This window comes from Eschrichtius robustus, chromosome 2, assembly GCF_028021215.1.
Source record: "Eschrichtius robustus isolate mEscRob2 chromosome 2, mEscRob2.pri, whole genome shotgun sequence".
Classification (NCBI taxonomy): Eukaryota; Metazoa; Chordata; class Mammalia; order Artiodactyla; family Eschrichtiidae; genus Eschrichtius; species Eschrichtius robustus.
In genome coordinates this window covers 51166288-51190711 of record NC_090825.1, presented here as the reverse complement: position 1 = coordinate 51190711, position 24424 = coordinate 51166288, and the positions used below count along the sequence as shown (strand labels likewise).

Here is a 24424-nt window from a genome sequence, read left to right as displayed (position 1 = left end):
AAAAAATAGTCTTCCAAAAGGACAAGTTAACACATTTACGTAAAAATCTAGTACTGACATAATGTGGTAGCAAAAGATATATGTTCCTGAAAATTTGAGTATAAACAAAAGCTTTATAAATAGCAATCTTATTCTCCCATTGACTAAAAATATTTTAGAAACATCTTTCTTTCAAAAAGTGATATATCCTTAAAAATAAGTTTATTGATTACTATTTCCAAACACTAAAACCTCATTGTGATTTACCACTAAACTAATTAATTTTTGACCAATATAGTAAAACTTAGAAGATAGATCACAAAAGTAATTTGAAATAAACACACACTATTATTCTTCAAATATACTGTCTATACTGCACAGAATCACTTTAAAAATGTACCCAAGCAACCAGATGAGAGCACCTACAAGGTGCTATTTAACATATGTAAAAAAGCCTTTCATGTATGACAATATTCATCAATGACCTAATATTTATTAAATACTTTAATTTCAAAGTTCATGTTCTCAATAAATTTATATTTTAGTAGGGAAACAAGACATAGTAAGATATAAGAAGTAGAACTATTAAAAAAACTACTACTACTATTATTCTAATTTATTAAATATATACTTTGTGTCAGGCACTGTGCTACAGTACAATATTCCCACCTTTCAATTCCTCCTGTCCCCAAATGAAAGTAAATAAGGTGGGTGTTATTAGCCCCATTTTACAGATGGAAAATAAAGACTTAGAGAGATTAGTGATTTACTAAAGGTCACAAAGCTAATGGTATAGGATCTAGGATTTAAATCCCAGTCTGTCTCACAATGATATAATAAATCCATTTTTCTTTTCCTAGAGGCCCCTATGGACCCAGAACAACTGGCCTGGTTTCAGAGCTGCAGACTATCCTACAGACTTCTCCACCACAAGGTATGAAAACTTCAAATTTATACCTTGTATCTCGAGGTGGAAAGCTGCTCACCATCCCCACCCCTCAACTAATCATGTAAGAGTGAACAGTATGAGGTTAGAGTTGACAGGAAGAAAGGATAATTTCTCTCTATTTTGAAGGAACATTTTATTTTGAAAAATTCATCACAAAATGTGTTAACTAAAATTTTTAAATGTCAGATACAGAGAGGTAAAAATACCTCTTTCTCTTTAGCCCCATTCTTGACTGTTTAACAGCTCTGGGAACAGACTTCTAAATTTGACAGGCTTTACTTTGAGGCAGATGTATACTTTCTGAAATTTATTTCCATGATGAAAATAATGGATTTTTAAATTTCTGTATTAACATGGAGTACTCCACATTTTCAAGACTTAATCAGTTTAAACATGCTTATAGTCTAGTTTCAAAAGGCAAAACAAAAACTTTTCTCAAACAGTTAATCTAAAGATACTATTATCTGTAATTTTAAAAAGTCGTAGAATCTGAACTATGCAATTAAAATATATTTCTAATTCCATAACCTTACACAAACCAAGGAGTAATAAAAAGACAAAACATCAAAGAATTACTTGCTGTTTGTCTAACAATGAAAACTGTTCAAAAACCAGAAGATGGTACAGTAGAAAGAACACAGGAAAAGAAGATAAGAGTTGGACCAAATGAGTTTCAAAATCTAGTATTCAGTAATTCTATGGGCTTTAGTCCAAAACGTGTACCATTTGAGGAAAGAGAATGACCTCATCCAACCTCAGAAACTCTGCTTACAAAATGGAAATAATAATAGCAGCCTTGCTTGCTTCATACAAGAGAACTAAACGAGATATGTACAAAAGTGTACAAGTGAATATAAAATGACCTCAACTAGAATAAAACTTGAATATCTTTTTTTCACGCTTTCCTTCCTAAAATTTCTTCCTCCTGTGTCTTCAGCCATCAATGTTTATTTTCATCTATTCTAAGAAATAGTCCCTTATTAATTCTCCCCATGTGCCTCCCTCATGGGAGTCACAGTCAAAGACATTACAGCCAGGGTTGGCCTCAGACCCTCTTGTCCAGCCTCTTAGTAACATATCAGAAAATGAGAGTTGCACTAATAAATAACAGGAGTAAGACTAGAATTCAGGTCTCCAGGCTCTTGGTCCATTAATAAGCTCTACTGTTTCATTTACTTGTAAATGTTAGTTTACAATTGTTAGCTTAATTAACATTAAAAAAATGGGTTCTTGTTTATCTCCCAAAACTTAAACCAGCTTAAAGGGAAAAAAAGAAACTTGTCTTACATTAACTTTAAATAAGACTTTACAATAGAAGGAAACTAATTAATCTGAATAATCATTACCATTTCAAATTTTAATTAATGTTTTAAATTAACATAGAAATATATGATCAAAAGCAAATTTTTAGATGTCGCTTCCTACTACAGTAGACTTTGAATCCTGCAGGCAGAGAAAACAAATTGTGGAAGAGCTGTAGAAATTTGGAGATAGTCTCAAAGAGGATAAAAATGAATTCAGATATTTCTCTTTCATGCCTACTCTTTCTGAATGACCTATTTTAAGGTTGTTATTTATACCATCAGGTAACAATAATTTTAAAGGAAGAACAAACACCTAATATATTTTAAAACAATTTTTGAAAAAATTACATAAAAGCAGCTGGCTCATTAAAGGGTTTAGGGCTGAACAAAATACTAAATATATTTAGTGAACACAATGCAAGAAGCGCCACAGTAAATTCAAAACTGTCTGTAAGCAAATCTGAAAATGAACATCAAAGGGGATGTGGGAAAATTATATTATCTGCCACTTCACACCCAAGAACATAGAGGCAATGAAACAGTGGGAACTAAACAGAGTACAAGTGGAAAGAAAGCAAGCAAGAGGCATAGTGGTACAGAGGAACAACACTGGTCAAGAAGTGGGAAGGTCTGAGTCTCAACCTCTAACTACCTCTGTGTGATGGTTAATTTTATGCTATGGTACCCAAGTCGTTTGATCAAACACCAGCCTAGATGTTGCTACGAAACAATTTTTTTTAGATGTGATTAGCACTTAAATCAGTAGACTCTGAGTAAAGCAGATTATCCACCAAAATGTAGGCAGGCCTCGTCTAATCAGTCGAAGGCCTTAAGAGCAAAGACTTTCCCAAGCAAGAAGCAATTTGGCCTCAACACTGTAACACAAAAATTATGCCTGACTTTCCAGCCTGAAAATTTTGGACTCAAGACTGTAACATTCACTCCACCCTGAGTCTCCAGCTTGCTGGCCTACTCTACAGATTTTAGACTTGCCAGCCCCCACAAACATATGAGCCAATTCCTAAAACTCAAGCAATCTATCAATCTTAATCTCTACTTCTCCCCCTCTCCTATATGTCTGTGTGTGTATGTGTGTGTGTATATACACATATACACACACACACAGACATATATATATATATATATATACACATATATACTGTTTCTCTCATGAACCCTATTACATTCTGTGACCTTTAGCACAGAACTAGAAAACTTAGTAGTTTGGGGGGAAAAAAAAAGATCTTACAGGCCACTTAATCCAGTCTCCACACAATGCAGGAATCTCCTTAACATTACTGCTGACTATCAACCAGTGTCTCCACACCTGAAAGGAGCTTAATAATCACACACACACACACGAAAATCACCCCTTTTTAAATGGCTTCTATTATTGGACAACTCTCTAATTGGAGAAAAAAAGAATATGTGTAATTTTCAACCATCCAACTAATCCTAGTTGTACCTTCTAGAACTAAAAATGAACTACAAACAATTGCTGTTATTAGGAATATTCCATACAGTTTAGTTTAGATACAAATAAATTGGTAGGCAGGGTAACAGCCCCTAAAGATGTCCACTTCCTGATCCTCAAAATCTGTGAGTATGTTACTTGACTTGGCGAAAGGGATTTTGTAGATAAATTAAGAATTATGAGATGAGGAGATTATCCTGGACTATCAGGGTGGGTCCAAGGTAATCACAAGAGTCTTTATAAGAAAGAGAGAGGCAGGAGAGTCAGGTGCAGAATGATGAAAGATAAGAAAGACTTGACCTGCTATTGCTGGCTTTGAAGATGAAGGAGTCGTAAGCCAAGGAATATAGGCAGTCTCTAGAAATTGGAAAAATAAGAGAATGGATTCTCCTCAGAGCCGCCAGAAGGAAGGCAGCCCTGCCAACACCTCGATATCTAGCCCAGTGAAACCTGTTTTGGACTTCTGCCCTCCAGAACTATAACATACTAAATTTGTTTTGCTTCAAGTCACTAAATTTATGGTAATTTGCTACAGCAGAAATATGAAACGATTACAAATATATTAACATTTAAAAAAATTAAATATAAGCAACTAGAAAGATAAGTAAATCAAAGTTTAATACAATTTAATGGGGCAAAAACATTTTATAAAATAGACTGGGGAATTCCCTGGCGGTCCAGTGGTTAGGACTCTGCGTTTTCACTGTTGAGGGTGAGGGTTCAATCCCTAGTCAGGGAACTAAGATCCCAGAAGCCATGCAGTGCAGCCAAAAAATAAAAATTTTTTTGAAAAAAAAGAGACAATTTAACACTTCTGACAACCTCTGTACAAATAGCCTAGCAGCACTCTCCAAGTCATGCCCAACCCACTTCCCAAATTTGGGGGAAACTTAAATTTCACAGGATAAATGAGAATAAGACAAAAACCTTCTTTATTCTCAAAAGTGATGCATTTGTCTATTGATATACCTTTGTCTGGGTAAGAAAATAGCTTTTTTATAACTTTGGATTTGAAGTTAAAATGCTAACATATACTGTAGTAAGATAAATATTGTGTATCAATGTGAATGTGGCACACATTAATCACTATTTTCAAATTTAGCTATTGAGATATTTTTATACTGGACCTACCATTTAACTTGCCTCAAGAAAACTACTTGTCTGATTGTAGCTTTTACTTGAAAGATATTTTCTGACATTTGTATTTAAGTTATACACAAAGATTCAGGGGTGAACTTTAAACCAATACAGACATTTGAATGAAACTGTTATTTAAGAAAGCAATATGAAGGGGAGGATCTTCCAGATAAAAACCTTTCAAATATTTGAAGCCTAGGATCACATTTTCACTCAGTTTTTACTTCACCGAAGTATATCCAGTCCTTAAGCCTTCCCCGAGTAAGATGCTTTTTGGCATCATCCCCATCCTCCTCATGACCCTCTGTTCCTCTGGATACATCCACTTTGTCAGTATCCTTCTTAAATGTGTTCAGAACTGAACAAAATGCTGCAAATGTGATCCCCCAAAATGCAAAGAATGTTAAATTCCTTATTCCAGAGACTTTATTCTTAGTAATTCAACTAGGGCTTACAGGCCATTAAGTCTTACACCTATTCAGCTGATTTCATTAAACTAAAGTACAGAATATACACGTACTCTTATTACATTTTAACTTATTAGTTCAAATAATCAGGCACAGGTTGACAACAAAGCACTCTTTGGGCAGAAGTATTCAATTAGCTATAAATCCATCTGACTGTACTATCTCCCAGATCACATTTCCTCATGTTGTCCACAAGAATATCATGAGAGACTCTGACAATGTGCTTTCCTGAACTCAAGATATGTTATTATGGCATCCTCCTATCATGCAATCCTATCAAAAAGGAAATGAAGTCAGTCTGGCAAGTCACTTAACCAGGGTCTCAGTTTCCTCATCTATAAAGAAAGGAACTTGGACTAGATCCCTTTGAGCTATAAAATTCTATTATTCTAAAAGAGATTTTATCAGGTAGTAGAAAGATACTGAAATAAATAATGAAAGAAAGCTAACCCATGGGACAGAGGCACCTTGTCATGAATAATGAGTGGGGTGAAGCAGTGTCTGTAATCCCACGCTGATAATCCATAAACCAGAGGGGACTCTATCTTATTTCTCCTTCCACATAAAGTAAAGCCTCAATTCAGACTTTACCAATTACTAGCTTGTGATGTTAGGTTCTGGAATAAAGATTAACACTGTGGAGTCACTGAAAAAAGAAACTTGATAAGCAAATGAATAATGAAACAATTATTTTCAAGCCCTCTAGAAATATTTAATTTCATGCAACCACTGAAACTGCAAATTGTTCTCAGTCATTGTAAAAGACACTGACTTGACTTTGGCTCTAGTTATTTACACTTAAAAACAGTAAGGCTAAATTTTAAAAAATATATTATTTGGTCACACTTTTCCAATATTCAGGCTAGCCTTCCCTTTTCTGGCCAAAGTTTCATTTTACCCAAAAGGTAAAATGTATTTGAAGGATGCCCACAGTCTGAAGAACAGTACAAAAGCAAAATAAACAAAATGCACTCCCATTTCTGTTCTCGCTAGAATTTATCTCATGCCCTCTAGAGAAATGTCCTTTCCTTTAAGCCAGTAAATTTCAACAATTTTTGCTTATTGTTGCTCTCTTTTCTCAAGCTAAACTTACCCATGACTCCATTATATGAACACACAAAACAGCTAAATTCGGTAGGCCAAAGATTCTGCATGGTGTTTCAAGACCCACTCACATGTGGAGAGTGGATTGTTGGTGGGTCACAATGTACAGATATACACCCATGCTCTCCAAGGCTGCTCAAGCTACTATTCAGGACCCCGTGGGAGCACTCAGGAAGGGCACTGCACCCACAGTGCTGTGCTTATGGCTTCCTCCTTCAGGAAGCTGAACTGGTGAAGTTTCTCACTAGCCCTCTAGACTGCTTGAGTATGAGGGCAGCAGCTTCTGCGTGACAATCATGATTATATTAGTGACTGATATTCTTTAGCTCTCTGAGAATAAAATACAATTTATAACATAGAGTATACAGTTTAAGACATTTGACTTTTGAAACCATTTTTCGATTGCATGACGTATCAAAATAAGGACTATCTGTATCCTTATTTCACAACTGTAAATGGTACATATTAATGCCATGTTACAAAGAGGAAAATGGAGACTCAGGGAGACTAAGTTATTCAAGGTCGCAGACTATCTATAGAAAGTGAAGTGCCAATATGAGTTTTTATGATCCCAAATCCATGCTATTTCTACTGCAACACACTGCCACTCAAAGATGACACAAAGTTTACTATGAAGGAGCTCACAGCCTAGGACCCTACAAAATTAATAAGGCAGAAAGAAAAGGGTATAATGTTTGAATACTACACAACAAGAACACAGTCATACATTTCTTGTGTAATAAAGCAAAAAGAATGTTTTTAAAAGCAAAATATAAGTATCACAAGAAAGGTAGACGTTAGATCAGAAAAAGAAAAGATTAAGAAAACCTGGAAAAGACATTTAGAAAAGATAGTATTCTAGGTGTTGAAAATAAATATGACTTTGACATTCAGAAGTGGGATAGAACACTTCAGGCAGGGGAAAGAACATGAACGAAGACACACAAAAAGGAACATACAAGGCATATATGTAGAACAGCAAATATTTCAGATCTGTTAACACAGTGTTTCCTACATTTCCCAGGTAAGATTTCCAGTGAATTCATTAAAAGTACAGATTCTCAGGTTTCTCCCTCGGAGATTTTGATTCAGTAGGTTCTGAGATGGGGTCTAGGAATTTAAATTTTTTTTAAAGTACTACAAGTGATTTTTTTATTACTAAGGAAGTTTAAGAAGCATTAGACTAAAGGACAGAGTTGGCAAAGGGGAGTCATGAAAGAAAAAGCTTGAAATAATAGGCCAAGGAATTTGGCCTTATTTCTACAGTCAACAGAAAGCAACTATAACATCTTAATCAGGCTTCAGGAAGACTATTCTGATAGTAATGAGTGGAAGGGAAAAAAGAGAAGGGAGATGGGAGACCAGTCTGTAGACTAGGGCTGCAGCCCAGGCTAGAGATAATAAAGCCTGGAACGAGGGTAATAGTAAAATAAATTAAAAAGAAAAAACAGATTTGAGATACGCCATGGATGAAAAATTGGTAGAACAGTTCAACTAACTGGTTGTGCAAGGAAAAAAATAAGAAAAATGTCAACTAAATCTAAAATTCTTCTTTAGGGGGCACTGATACCAGGGAATTAGAAAGAGAAGTCACAGAACAGGGAGAAGTTTGGGAAGAAAAGATAATGAATTAAGCCTTGGCTAGGGCTTGGGTAACAAGTGAGATATTTAAATATAGAGATGTCTAGTAGGCAGCTGGAGAAAAGAAAAGTAAGTCAGCCTAGAGATATAGATTTGAGAGTCTGAAACAAACATTTGATAATTTTATCACAGAGCGCCCTCAATTAAAAAGTCAGACAAGAGAAATGTGATGACACTATACTAGAGTTATCCTACTTATTTGATAATGGACTGTGGGTTGCAATTTTCTTGGCAAAGAGGAAAGAATTTACTTGGTCTTTCTACTGTTTAAAGTGTTTTACAGGTTTAAGAGCAAACATAAAAAGCAAGCTAGAACTATCGATGGTGGTATCTTTCACATTTCAACCTTGTAGCAAACACAAATTGCTTTTGGAGTATCCAGTTCACTATAATTCAGTAGAAGTTAAACATTATTTTTTTTTCTGTTTTTACTTTGTGCAAAGTAAGCAGCAGGAGGAAGGTATGCTTTAAACATTTAAGACATGCTGTTGCTACCAATAGAAAAAATTCAAACTAATCTCCTAGTAGAGTCAATCTCAAAGTAATTGTGCACAAAAGTTATTTTAGACCAGAAATTTAATTCAACAAAAGATTGACAGAAAAATTCCTTTTGCCTACACTTGCTCTACAAGGCTGCTAAACTTAGTACTATCCAGGACCCCAGGGAAGTTAGGGAAGGGCAGTGCGCCGACTGCATTGAGCTGCCCCCCACCCCAGAATGCTGTGCTACCAGTGAAATTTCTTGCCAGCCTTTTAGAAGGAGGCAGCTTTTGCAGCATTCAAAATCACATTAGACACTTTAATAGCTATAAAAACCTAAGGTCAAAATTCTGATTCCACGACCTCCTAATTACACAGTCTTAGGCAAGCAACTTAACATCTCAGTATTGATTTCGTCATTTACAAAACAGGAATAATAACATCTATATCACATGGTTGTTATAGAGATTACATAAAATAAATACTTAGCACGGATAAGAAAAAAATCATTACAATGCAGTATAACAAGTGTTTGATGGCTCAGCCTGGGTGAAAGTTGTCTTGGGGAGGGAGGTAGAGGTAGTGAGGAGTTAATAATGGAGGTAAATTTTAAAAGGAAAAATAAAAATTAGCCAAATAAAGGAGAGCACACACTCCAAGCAAAGGAAAAAGAGGGGTGGGGGGGACACTGGGGAAGGCATGGATATGCAAGAAAACTTGACATCTTCACAAAACATCAGTGAAAGGGAATCCTGGCAATTCCCAGATCTAACATTCATGATTTTTTCCATTTACAAATATACCTGCAGGATCATGACATATAGTGAATCTTTCAGTTTGATTAGGGACAAATTTGAATCATGAATAATATAAGACTAGTATACTGACGATGACTTCTGAGATACCAGGGGGACAGAGTGATTGGTGATGTTGATAAGGAATAGGAAAAGGAGGTTTTCATGTAAAGATGAATTTAATTTTGATATCTAAAATACAGATGTTTCCTAAAGGCAACTCAGAAAGAGGGATAAGAGCCCAGAAGAAATATTTGGCCTTGTCTCCTAGAGTTCAGAATGTTAGTATACATGTGGTAACTGAATCCATGGTATCAAATAGATCAATCAAGGATACTGAAGACAGCAAAAAAAAAAAGACTAAATATTTCTTACACATGTCCATTCTAATTCAGTTTTAATGTAATGGGTATAAATAGAGTGCTTACTATATGCCCAATATTAGCCTACCAAAACCAGGCTCAATGATGAGGGAAGCACGTGGATAAAGAAGTAAAGACAAGGGTAAAAATAATGTGCTTTTAAGTCGATGCTATTATAAGTGTCAGTAAGAAATAGGTGACCACATCAAGCAAGTAAGGTAGTACTAGGTTACAGAGTTTTAATTACATACTACAGTAAAGACTTTGAATCTTATCCTTTAGGTCTCAGTGTTCACTAATTTTTAAGAAAGAAAGACATACGAAAATTTGGGGGAGTAAAAACCCTTGAAGATGATTTTCTTGGGGCATATTTGTCAGAATCACTGCTTTAAACAATGGTGGGGCACTGTAGGTGTTTCAGCAATGAGTACTGTGATGAAAGTGATATTGAGGAAAACCATACTTAAAGGCCTATGGCAAGCACTGGTGGGATAAAGGCCAGGAGGCAATGTATAATCTTGAGACTTAGATTTTATAGTGAGACAGATGTAGGTTCAACTCCCAGCTCTAGCTACTTACTAGTTATGTGACTTTGAGCAAATTACAACCTATTAACACCTTAACTTATTCATAGGTAAAATGGGAATGATAATTCCTATCTTAAAGAGCTGTGATGAGAATTAATGAAACGATTAGATACATATAAATGATACTAAAATGAATATAAGAGCTTTGGTCTGTCACTGTTTATTACAGTAATGATAATTACTAAATCAACTAGCAATCCAATTAAACCAAGCATAATTAAAATCTGAATCACAAAATTAAATCATTCTTTAACTCTAGTTGTAATTGATTTTTTAAAATGCCAGATTAAAAAAAAAAAAAACTATCTCAAATCATCTCAGAAGTTGCAAATACTACTGACCACAAATCATTTTATGAATTGGTTCAATGAACACTTACTGAATGTGTACCATGTAAAACATGCTGTGCTATGTATAGCAGGAGATTAAAAAATGAGTGAGATATAGACCCTAATCTCTTTTATAATTCAGAACAAAGGGCAAGTTAAGAGTTTTACCTGACTAACTCGATTTACTTCCTCCTCTTCTTCCTCAGCTTCCTCTCCAAATGAAAGTAAACTAAAATTTCTGATCAGAAATAAAGAAAAAAAAAGAAGGAAAAAAGAATTAAAGAAAGAAAATTTAGGAAGAAAAAGTTAAACAAAACTTATAAATATCCTTCTTTCAAAGCAATAGAACCATTAAATACACTAAGTCAAGCATGACAGAAATAATTAAAGCTTTTTATATTTACCAAAACTGGTTAGCAAAATGGGGATTTCTAAAAAACTAATAAACATATAGCTCTGAGAGTACTACAAATGGGAAGCAATTTATCTAGTGTCTGCCAAAACAATCTTAATATTTTAAAATTAGTAAGTTAAACAAAATTGTCAAAAAAAGCAAAAAATTTAGCTAACCAAATGGTACATGGGAAGAAAAATCAAGTTTGTCTTTTTTGAGCCTTCAAATTAATATATCACAAGGAAGATAAATAATAAGTTATTAAAACTCTCCTTTCAAATATTGGAAAAATAAAAGATTTGGCCACAAAAGAGAAATTTCATTTCAAAACTTAGATATAATCAATAACTACCTCATCATCCCTATTATATTTGCTATGAATTAAAAACAAAAACAAAAATATCCAACTTTTGGGCTTGTTGTCAAGATAAATCACAGTTATGGAATATTATAACTGAATATAGTGACAGTGACCTTTCACCCAGAAATAAATTAGGTAAAATAAATAATTAAAAATAAAAGGAAATCAAATATATATAGCTGTATAAGAAGTTATTCTGCCACAAGATATCAACTGCTTATTAAAGTGTCTGGCTCATATTTGACAGTTTAATAACAGCAACTTAACTTACTTACATTGTAGGATATCAAGAAAAGAAATGAATATGTATTGAATACCTACACTATTGGGTGTTTTCAAATTCCCCTTCTCATTTAATTTTCATTATAACCAGGTGTTGTATTATAAATCTCCATTTTATAAGATGGGGAAACTGAAGCTCAGAAAGATTAATAAACTTTGCTTCTTATAACTGGGGTAGGCAGTATTATACTTAAAACTGTCTGACTCTAACACTTATAAGTACAATAAAATCCCTAATATGACGTTACAGTTCAGTAAAGAGTAAGTTGAAATCCAACTCTCTGATATCTATTTTAATAAAATAGACAAAATCAATAATGTAAAGAATATTGTTCACAAATTACTGAAATTTATTAAAAGAAGAAATTTCTATTTTTAGAAAACTATCCTTAGGAAATAATCCAGAATACAGAAACAGCTTTATGTTTAAATATATTTATAATAAGATTATTTTAATAGCACCAAAAAACAAGAGTGAGAAGTTAAATAATGTAACCATGTGGTCATTATATCCTTCATACTTTACTTTCCAAGTTCTTTATCCTGAGCATGTATCAATGGAAAAACAAGTAAAAAACAAAAAAAATTTCTCAATAACTCATTTACATATATAAGTCTTGTAGTGATCATAAATATGTACCTACTTATTAACACAGATTTCATATGGAAATCTCAGACAATACTTATTTACCTTAAGTTTTTAAAGTTATATACTGTCTTTGAATATAAGAAATGTACATTTAGAAAAACACACACACAATATAATTTAGATGGTACCTCTTGGTCCAAACTGACCTCCCCCTCACTACTAAACAATTGTTACTAAAGGAAATAAAGTGAACTAAATGAATCAGTGTTGCTTTTCAAGCTGAGGAGAAAATCTTTCTACTCTGATTATTACTTTGTGCCTCTGGGTTTCAATTTCTTTACTTCCTCCTCTGGTTTCTCTTTTTTTGGCTTTTTTATTTCTCTTGGAATGATGTCATCAAAAGGATTAAACAAAACCTATGGAAAGAAATATTTTGAAAACATGATTCAATTTTTTAAAATTTCACAAAAACTTAAAACCAATATTTAATTATGTTGCCATTAGTGTCTATAATTTTTCCTCACATAACCACTACAAGCATAATGATATATACTTCCACTTACATGGCCTCACTGGATTCTCCCAGTAATCCAATATGCTATTAAGTAAAAGGTATTTTATCCCTATTTTACAAAAGGGAAAAATATTCAAGAAAACATAATACATAGTAAGAGAGACAAACTCAGGTATTTTGACTCCAAATCAAATGCTCTAAGGTCCTTGCTTCCTCAATGAAGAATCACTCTTAAATTACCTAAGATATCACTTCACTGGGCTAAATAAACCTAATTCATCCAGCTTTCCATTATGAGTCGAGTATTGCACTCATTGGATTACCAGCTAAAGTTTCATCTTTGAATTCGAAATCTTCAATTAAAAAAATTCTTAATCAGAAACTGTGACTAAATTACAGAGATAAAATCTAAGTAGTGATGTTAATTTCATCTGATAATTTAACAATACAAATAATCAATTTCTCTTAAGTGATAATTTAAGTAATGTATCTCATAATAATCATGCTCCTACCTCACAACATTTTATTTTGTGTGGATTACGTGGTCTTTCTTCATCATCAATGTCTACTTCTGTCAGTCGCAGCATGTTATATACTGTATCCCCTGTAACCTATCAAATAAAAAAGAAAATTTAATTGAAAAATATTAAATTCATTCTTTGAAATAAGGGAGGACTTTTGAAAATATTTTTTAAATAATTGAAAGGGAATTTCATATTGTTATATACGAGTATATGCATTAAATAGTGTAAAAAAGCAACATCATCCTAAGGGGAAAAGGCATTGATGAAGTTTAATCCCTTAGTAAGATTTTTGAGAAATTTCCAGTATATACTTAATGTCAGTTTTTATTAAAAATATAATGCCAAATAACCTTCTGAATGACTACTTTTTGTTCAAACATTATAAACAAATTTACACTTTAGAATAGGGTAGATCAAGCAAATAACAATAACAATGTGGTAAGTGCTCTGCAGACATTATTAAAGGCATTCTCCAAAGAGATAAAGTTGATTGTTTTTAGAGGTCGGCCCGTGTCTGCTAGAGTGGGCCAAATACATATTTCAGGGAATCGTATACAGAACATCCAAAGATTCCACTTTAGGTTTGTTTTACTTTTAGTAAGGATACGAAAGAGTAATATAACCCAGATAACTTCTAAGCCCTGGAAGTTATATCAAATAAAAGAGAAAAGGAATTTTTAAAAAAGACATTATCTCATTAAATGAGATAAAACATCCTAAAAGTAGGTACTATCATTATCTTGCTTTTCCAGATAAGAAAATTGCGGTTCCAAGAAGTTATACAGCCGACAGTGACGGCCATTCTGACTTGTAACCACTATGCTATACTTTGTCTCTAATGTGTAAGTTATATAACATCAATTGTAAACAACGGTGCAGAATGGTAACATAAATCTCATTTTATTATATACTTATTTTTTGTAAATAATAGGAAGGAAAATCTGTGAACATCAGACAACCTGTGTTGGAGTGGCTCAAATGTGCCAATGCATATTTCTTAATCCAAGTTGTTAAGTATTAAGCAACAATACTGTATTGCATGTTTTTGGCATGACTCCTCTTATTCAACATTTCTCAAAAGTTCTAAAATAATACCAGTTTTCCAGTTGTGCTAAGTGTGTTCTTTCCCTTTTCATCTTTTGTCTAGGATAGGAGGAAACCATTCTTATTGAACCAGCAGAGGGAGCTGATGCACTAGTGATGTCTAACACGCCTAAGACAAACTATCTGGGAAAATATTGGAATATTTATGAAAAGGGAGAAGCATGAGAAAAAAAAATCTTCAGAATCCCTTTTAAAGAAAACTATTGAAAATTCTATGGAAACGATAATCTCTGATATGATGTTAAATGTAAGCAGGATTAAATAGGTATTGTTCAAAGTAATATTTCAGGCAAAAAGTTATAACGTTGGGACTTCCCTGGTGGAACAGTGGTTAAGAATCTACCTGCCAATGCAGGGGACACGGGTTCGATCCCAGGTCCAGGAAGATCCCACATGCCGCAGAGCAACTAAGCCTATGTGCCCCAACTACTGAGCCTGTGCTCCAGAACCCGAGAGCGACAACTACTGAAGCCCACGTGCCTACAGCCTGTGCTCCACAACAAGAGAAGCCACCGCAATGAGCAGCCCGCACACTGCAACGAAGAGTAGCCCCCGCTCGCCACAACTAGAGAAAGCCCAGGCGCAGCAGTGAAGATCCAACGCAGCCAAAAATAAATAAATAAATAAATTTATTAAAAAAAAAAAAGTTTTAATGTTAACACAAGTTCCACTTTAAACTGAAGGGAATTCATCATTAACAAAATAAACTTTAAACTACTAAATGTTATTACCTAGGTGTCTTTCTAAAAATGTTAAAACAGTATCAGCTGAGTGACATAATAGTTAATAATACCATTAATACAATTTTAGAAAACAGAAAAATTTAAAGTTAAAACCAATGACTTGCTTGAAAAACACACACAAAAATTCAGGTGGTTCCTCATAGTTTATTATAACAGGAATATACAGTATTCCATCATTTTTAGAAATAATAAATAAATATCCTAGGGAATATTTTTATGAAGGCAGCTCTTAGGTAAGTTGATCATATATATCATAGAAGCCTAAGATAACTGGACACGAACCTTTCCAAAGATGGTGTGCTTATTGTTAAGTTCATCTGCTCGACCCAGCGTAAAGAAAAACTGACTGCCATTATCATGAGGACCAGCATTTGCCAGGGCAACCAGTCCTCTCCGATTAAAACGCAACCGTGAGTGGAATTCATCCTGAAGCATTAAAAAAAAAAAAAGATTTAGTGAATGTCCTCAGTTATAAGGCCCTTCATATTTCAGCTAACAAGCAAGGTCCCACACAACTTCTAACCAAAAATGCTGAAGTTTTAACTGATTTTCACATATAATCAAATCCAGTATCTATGGTTCCTTCAATTCTATTAAACTTCACTAGCCTGTAAGTATCTTCTAAATATACTCAGCCACAAATTTAGCCTATTTTGTGGAAAGCTTACTACTTACACAGAGGAAGGGAACTCAAGGGGAATGGATTTCTGAGTCATTTCCCTATTCTTCTCATCCCTCAAAGCCATCTAAGCGTTTAGAACCTTCTATTTTTTTTCTCCAGGACACCTACTTTTGAATCATTACAGAGTCTTCAACTATTCCCTTCCTGAGCCCATTCTAAATGTCATGAAACAATTGTTTTCTTCTTATTTTTTAATTCAAGGAATCTAGTATGATTATGTTATGTGCTTCACTGTGTTTTTTAAAGTCCTAAGTTGAATCCTCTCTGAACTGACACTGGTCCCATTTGACAGTTTTCAAAAGAGCAGGAGCAAGCCATTCTAAGGTGGTTTTCTTGCTAGGGTAGGGTTACATAACATATACATTAGTCTCTCAGTTAACAGAAGACCTGGTACTAGACTCATTTATAATATAGCCATGTTATGTAATCAATGTTTTTCAGAAAGGAAGTTCTGTTTCCTTAATAAATTCGTCTCAAGGGATTTGAACTCAAAGGGTCATAACTCTGGATACTGTATTAAAAATGACCTAATTGAAAAACTTACCAAGATATCTGTATTACTTGAATATAATAAGCAAAAATCTCAATTTAGAAAGGAATTGTCACAAACAGCTATTCTGTTACACCAAATAATAGAAAAAAGGAATGCTTCCTACCAGATGGAGGCTCTAAAATAATGAGATATCTCAATTTTGTAAAATATAAAATAGTCTAACAGTAACATTTGAGACTCTTTTATAACCATTTCACATGCTCTAAGGCCACTATCATATGAAAATTAAAGCAAAAAGTTCAAGTATTTTTCTCAAGAATCATACAGTAACCCAGTATAAAATTAAAGGACATTCCAGACACTCTATCTAATTAGTATAAATTCGAAGTTTTTAAAAATTCACATATTTTAAGAGCTATTGATGCTTACTCATTAAAAGAACATAATATTGATACCATCAGATTAATAAATAACCCAGCTTTTAGCTTTTACTTGAACCCACTGCTATCCTTTATATCTTAATTATGACATTAACTCTTTTTTTCTTTTTAGATCTATGTTGGCAGTTAACAAAGCACTGACCTATCCTTGATTAAAACCCACACCTCTTCTAACTTTTATGTTGCTTCTTCCTTCTGTTTCCCCTTGTGATTTCTTGTTACGGCATGCATTTTGTGCTACAAAGGTCTATTGTGTACAATTTAAAATGAATTCTGCTATGGACTGAATTGTGTCCTCTCATAGTTCATATGTTGAAGTGCTAACCTACAGTGTGACTGTACTGGAGATAGGGCCCATAAGAAGATGAAAAAGGTTTAATGACTTCACAAGAGTGAAGTCCTAATCCAGTAGGGCTGGTGCCCTTATTAGAAGAGGAAGAAACACCAGAACGTTCTCTCTCCACCATGTGAAGACACAGCAAGAAGGCAGCCATTTGTAAGCCAGGAAGAGAAGCTTCACAGAACTGTATGCTAACACCTTGATCTTGGACTTCCTAGCCTCCAGAACTGTGAGAAATAAATTCCTATTGTTTAAACCACCCAGTCAGAGGTATTTTGTTATAGCAGTTCAAGCAGATTAATATAAATTCTATAGTGTTAAATAAAATGTTTTAAAATAGGATGGCATATGCAATGTTCTAGAAATGTTTTACACATACAAAGTTGCTGAGATCAGATACAGTCAGATATCGGGAAATATGTTATATAGTCTTTTTTTCTGACTCACATTTTCCTCACTACCACCTTTAGCTCCATCTGAATTCAATCTAGCGTTAAACTTTGTGACAAGACAACTTAGAAAGAATGCTTGATGGGGTAAGTGCTGCTCTTATTCTGTATAATCCTAAGTATACGATAGACCCGATTTCATGCACTAACGTAAAATGCATTTTCCTCTGTGGGGCACAATCATTTTTGATTAAGCAATCCAAACTGACTTGAAAATAGATAAAAAAAAATTCAGTCTCACCTTGAATGGGGCTCCATAGATAGACTCTCCACCAGTCCCTGTACCAGTAGGATCTCCCCCTTGGACTATAAAACCAGGTACAACTCTATGAAATATGGTGTTGTCATAATATGCTGGAAGAAAATAAAAAGAATTTATCATTCTCTTTCTGATTTTTCATTGTTAGTGTAAAGAACTGCAACAGATTTCTGTATGTTAATCTTGTATCCTGCTACCTTGCTGAAATTGTTTATCAGTTCTAATAGTTTTTGTGTGGTGTCTTTAAGTTTTCTACATAGAGTATCATGTCATCTTCATATAATGACAATTTTACCTCTTCCCTTCCAATTTGGGTACCTTTTATTGCTTTTTCTTGTCTGACTGCCATGGCTAGGACTTCCAATACTATGTTGAATAGCAGTGGTGAGAGTGGGCATCCTTGTCTTGTTCCAGATTTTAGCAAGAAAACTTTCAGTTTTTCACCACTGCATATTATGTTGGCTGTAGGTTTGTCATAAATAGCTTTTATTATGGTGAGATATGTTCACTTCATACCCACTTTAGTGAGAGTTTTTATCATGAATGGATGCTGAATTTTATCAAATGCTTTTTCTGCATTTATTGAGATGATCATGTGGTTTTTGTTTTTTCTTTTGTTGACAAAACAATCCCTTTTAAAATCACATAAAAAAATAAAATAAAATATGTAGGAATAAACCTGACCAAGGAGGTGAAAGACCTATACGCTGAGAACTATGAAACACTGATAAAGGAAACTGAAAATGATTCAAAGAAATGGAAAGATATCCATGCTCTTAGACTGGAACAATTAATATTGTTAAAATGGCCATACTACCCAAAGCAATCTACAGATTTAATGTGATCCCTATAAATTACCTATGACATTTTTCATGGAACTAGATCTAATAATCCTAAAATTTATATGGAACTACAAAAGACCCAGAATTGCCAAGCAATCCTGAGAAAAAAGAACAAAGCTGGAGGCATAACTCTTCAAGACTTCAGACAATACTACAAAACCACAGCAATCAAAACAGTGTGGTATTGGCCCAAAAACAGATATATGGATCAATAGAAAGGAATACAGGGCACACACCTATGGTCAATTAATCTTCAACAAAGGAGGCAAAAATACACAATGGAGAAAAGACAGTCTCTTCAACAAGTGGTGTTGGGAAAGTTGGACAACTGCATGTAAATCAATGAACTTAGAACACTCCCTCACACCATACACAACTACAAACTCAAAATGGCTTAAAGACTTAAATGGAAGACATGACACCGTAAGACTCCTAGAAGAGAACATAAGCAAAACATTCTCTGACATAAATCATAGCAATGCTTTCTTAGGTCAGTCTCCCAAAACAAAAGAAATAAAAGCAAAAGTAAACAAATGGGACCTAATCAAACTTATAAGCTTTTGCACAGCAAAGAAAACCATATACAAAGTGAAAAGACAATCTACAGAATGGGAGAAAATATTTGCAAAACATGAAACTGACAGGGATTAATTTCAAAAATATACAAACAGCTCAATATAAACAAACAAACAAACAACCCAATCAAAAATGGGCAGAAGATATAAATAGACATTTCTCCAAAGAAGACATACAGATGGCTAACAGGCACATAAAAAGTTGCTCAACATCACTAATAATTAGAGAAATGCAAATCAAAACTATAATGAGGTATCACCTCACATCAGTCAGAATGGCCATCATGAAAAAGTCTACAAATAATAAATGCTGGAGAGGTGTGGAAAAAAGGGAACCCTCCTACACTGTTGGTGGGAATGTAAATTGGTGCAGCCACTATGGAGAACAGTATGGAGGTTCCTTAAAATAACTTAAAATAGAGTTACCATATGATCCAGCAATCCCACTCCTGGGCATATATCCGGAAAAGACAAAAACTCAAATTTGAAAAGATACATGCACCCCATTGTTCATACGGCATTATTTACAATAGCCAAGACATGGAAGCAACCTAAGTGTCCATCAACAGCTGAACGGATAAAGAGGATGTGGTATATATATATATTACTCAGCCATAAAAAGGAATGAAATAATGCCATTGGCAGCAACATGAATGGACTAGAGATTATCATATAAAGTGAAGTAAGTCAGAGAAAGACAAATATCATATGATATCACTTATATGTGGACTCTAAAAAATGATACAAATGAACTTAATTACAAAACAGAAAGAGACTCACAGACATAGAAAACATAGAAAAAAAACTTATGGTTACCAAAGGGGAAAGGGGTGGCGAGGGATAAAGCAGGAGTTTGGGATTAACAGATACACACTACTATATATATAAAATAGATAAACAACAAGGACCAATGTATAGCACAGAAAAGTATATCTTGCAATAACCTATAATGGAAAAAAATCTGAGAAAGAATATCTATCTACCTATATCTATATATATATATCTGAATCACTTTGTTGTACACCTGAAACTAATACAACATTGTAAATCAACCATAGTTTAATAAAAGAAAAATTTATCAATGTCTAAAACTAAGTGTATCTATAGTTATCAGAGTAAATACAACTAGTCACAAGATTTTTTCCCCCAGAACGTTAAATAGGCTCCTAAACCAAAAGCTTTTCTTCCTTACTTATTATAAAATATCTACTCAAAACAGAACAATTTCTATAGAAACCATGGTAGTGGTTGTTCCGTATCTACTTTCAGGATTCTCTTAAACTCCGGATTACAGTTTTCAAAATAAAAATTGGAGAGTTTTGGTATAGATCTGTAGTTCTCAACTGGGGGTTGGAGAAGCAGCAATTTTCTCCGTAGGGGACACTTGTCAATGTCTAGAAATATTTGGCTTTCACACATGGGAGATGTTACTGGCATCTAGTAGGTAGAGGCCAGGGATACTGGTAAACATCCTACAAAGCACAGGAAGCCCCTACAACAAAGAATTACTGGCTCAAAATGTCAACAGTGCTGGATTGAGAAACACTCATAGAGATAAATACCTTATTTCCTAATTCTTCCTCTTCTCCCCATAGAAAATTAACTTATACAAACAACATACAAACCCAAAATATATCAAAATTACTCACTGATTATAGGTTTAGCACCACCAATGCACCCTCCTCAAGAAATTTTCAATAAATAAAACAATCAACACATGAGTCCAATTAGACTCTCAGTAAGTTTGCTAAATGACTGAAGAAAATTACTTATATTTATATATAAATATATTAATTGGAAGCTATAAACATACAAGAGAAATCATATATGATCTCCTAATTGGTTGAGTTGGATTCAGTTATTGAGCATAGTCATAATTTAATCACATGCTGAGGAATGCAAAGCAAAGAGATGGAAAGAGCATAGTTCACTAAAGTCTTTACTGAGCTGCAGAACTTCTGGACACCAGATTTCTTATCACAGAGGATGATAAATGTCTTCATTAATTAAATAATTTTGAGTTGAGTCTTCTATTACTTGAAACTGAACCAACCCAACTCATTCAATGACAGATACTTATCAAGTGCCTACTGTGGGCCAGACACTGTAATGATACAATTACTGACATAATTCATAAAACACCAATTACACGAGTACTTTGTGATACTTTATTAGTCAAAACATGACTATGGTTTATCATAATTCATGAAGTACTATAATATTGTGGCTTGCAGGCACCCTCATAATTATTTACATTTGCAAGCTATAACTGGAAATAAAATCCACATTTTAAAAAATGTAATCTGTAATCTAACAACTGTATCCAGTTCATAGGATGGATTGGAAGAAGTAGAAAGGAAGATTAATGGATTTTTTTCAATCGCTTCTCCCAATGAAGAGCTGTTAGGCTATATTAACAAGAACTCCCCAGTACAGACAAGTTCTCCTTGGTTACAAACCAGAAACTGTAAAAATCAAGAAGTCTACAAGTATTTCTCCTGTATCCCTAAGTAACCATTTACTCTGATTAAAAATGTATATAGCAGTCAGGAATTCTGAGCCTTGCCTCTTGTTAGCTGTGCAACCTTAAACTCAATTTTCTTTCTTTCTTTTTCTCTTTTTTTTCCTCTCTTTTTTTTTTAATTGAGATATAACTGACACATAACATTACACTAGTTTCAGATGTACAACATAGTGATTCAATATTTGTATATATTGTGATATATTCACGGACAATAAAACTAGTTAACATCCATCACCATACATAGTTACAAAATTATTTTTCTTGTGATGAGAACTTTTAAGATCTACTGTCTTAGCAACTTCCAAATATGCAATACAGTATTATTAACTACAGTCATCATACTGCATATGTAATTTTCTCATTATAAAACTAATAATATAAATTAACTCACAGTGCTGTTCTGAAGATTAAATAAGATAATGTGGAGGCAACCTATAAATTTTCAAGGTCAAAACAAATGTGAGGTCAGACTTTAATATTTTCACTTAAATTCTACGAATCCATACTCAAATTTGAATATAATACTTACCCGAGTCTGTATCAAAAAATAAAAATAATCTTTTATGCCCATAATATGCAATCAACAGTTTTATTATTTTTTTGAATTTTATTTGTTTTTTTATACAGCAGGTTCTTATTAGTCATCCATTTTATACACATCAGTGTATACATGTCATTCCCAATCTCCCAATTCATCACACCATCACCACCACCCGCCACTGCTTTCCCCGCCTTGGTGTCCATACATTTGTTCTCTACATCTGTGTCTCAATTTCTGCCCTGCAAACGGGTTCATCTGTACCATTTTTCTAGGTTCCACATATATGCGTTAATATGCGATATTTGTTTTTCTCTTTCTGACTTACTTCGCTATGAGTCTCTGTGACAGATTCATCCACATCTCTACAAATGACCCAATTTCGTTTCTTTTTATGGCTGAGTAATATTCCATTGTATATATGTACCACATCTTCTTTACCCATTCGTCTGTTGATGGGCATTTAGGTTGCTTCCATGACCTGGCTATTGTAAATAGTGCATGCAATCAACAGTTTTTGAGCACATGATCAGATTTACTTTTTCAAAGGATCACTTAAACTCCATAACGAAGAACTGATTGGAAGTAACAAGGTGGAGAGAGAGAGAGCACCTGTTGTCCTAAGAGTCAAGACATGACTATGGCTTATTTTGTGAGGCACAGATTCAAGAATTCTCTAGGAAGCAGGATCTATAAGGCTCAGAGATCTATTAGATATGAGGGGAGGGGGACATGAAAGAGGTCTTTATTACTTGTGCTTTCAAATTTTAAAATTACCCATCTTATTTCTTTTTCCTATTTCCTATTAAGTCTTTCAGTGATATTGGATTTTAACTTTAAGCTTTCCTTTATTTTCCTAATTATATTCTTGTTGGATAAATGAAATTATTATAATACTACATATATTGAATAGAAATTTCCTATAATTTCTCTACACCTTAAATTTTGTATTCTATTGTGCCTAGAATTGCAAATTTCCAGATAATTTCCATACCCATTATTTCCACTTCCTTGTAATTTATTAATAATCACTGTTGAACTATGCATTTATAGTTACAGCTTACCACGTGCTTAAAAGATCTTCCTGCTTGCAATAATGTTTGACGTCCTTCTTAAATGTTTACGTATCATTCCCATAAGTATTTTGAAGAGGTTTTATTATCTCATTATGTGTGTTCATAATACCCTCCTGAATTTTCTCCACTATTGAAAAAAAAGAAATTTACACGTATCTCAAATAGGAAATGAAGTTTCTATTCAGATGCCGTGAGTCTGCTATTTGTCATTATGTTTTTTATTTCTGGCTGTACAATGTATGGGTATCATGACATATTTTGACTAATTATATTTCTGCCCAAGTATTAATACACACAGGAATTTATATTTGCATTTTAATATCATGTATATCTGGTTCTTCTTCTAGAATTTTGCTTCGTGTTTAATTTTGTAAATACTATCATTAATAACTTTTTATTTAAATCTCCTTTGTGAGCTCTCTATTTTAGCCTCTTGGGTTTTTTTAAACAAACATTTTAGTTTTGTAAGATATTTCTTTAAACCTCTTACTATATACTTACGTTTGTAACTTCTAAAAAATTATTAAAACTCTTGTTAAAGGAGGAAGGGGATAAAAGATAACTGATGAAGCATGGACATTCAGGAGACAGGGCTGAGGTAAAATTTCACAAGAGTTAATAGTCACATAAAGTATAAAAATTTTGATTTTCTTATCTACTTCTCTTTCTGCTCCCCACTTTGTTTTTCAGACCTAAAATTCTACTCCTTCCTCATTCTTCAGAGGAACTAACAAAATTTTCAAAGATAACAAGCTTCCCTTTCCTTCTCTTCTTTTTTAACCTACTTTTTAAACTTATAATTTTTTAAAATTTTCATGCATTTTTAAATGTTTACCTAACTATCCTACAAAGACCTGAAATCCAAGATTAAGTCTGTGTAACTGTAAATGTTTTGTTTTCATAAAAACTAAAAACTCCCCCCAGACACAGAAAGACAAATACTGTATGTTCCCACTTATATGTGGAATCTAAAAAAGTTCAACTCATAGAAACAGAGAGTAGAATGGTGGTTGCCACAGGCTGGAGGTGATGGGGGAAATGGGAAGATGTTGGTCAAAAAGATACAAATTTTCAATTATAAGATGAAT

General features: G+C 33.6%; 1 protein-coding gene across 2 annotated transcripts in view; it reads right to left on the bottom strand.

Moving 5' to 3' along the window:
* CWC27 (CWC27 spliceosome associated cyclophilin) overlaps window positions 1-24424 on the bottom strand; it is a 227022-nt gene that overhangs the window by 190233 nt on the left and 12365 nt on the right. For both annotated transcript variants that reach the window (XM_068535403.1, XM_068535402.1), the window contains exons 4-8: window positions 17764-17876; window positions 15401-15544; window positions 13260-13358; window positions 12546-12649; window positions 10776-10845 (exon numbers count right to left, since the gene is read on the bottom strand). In XM_068535403.1, the coding sequence (XP_068391504.1) occupies window positions 10776-10845; window positions 12546-12649; window positions 13260-13358; window positions 15401-15544; window positions 17764-17876 (530 nt within the window). The remainder of the gene's footprint in view (window positions 1-10775; window positions 10846-12545; window positions 12650-13259; window positions 13359-15400; window positions 15545-17763; window positions 17877-24424) is intronic.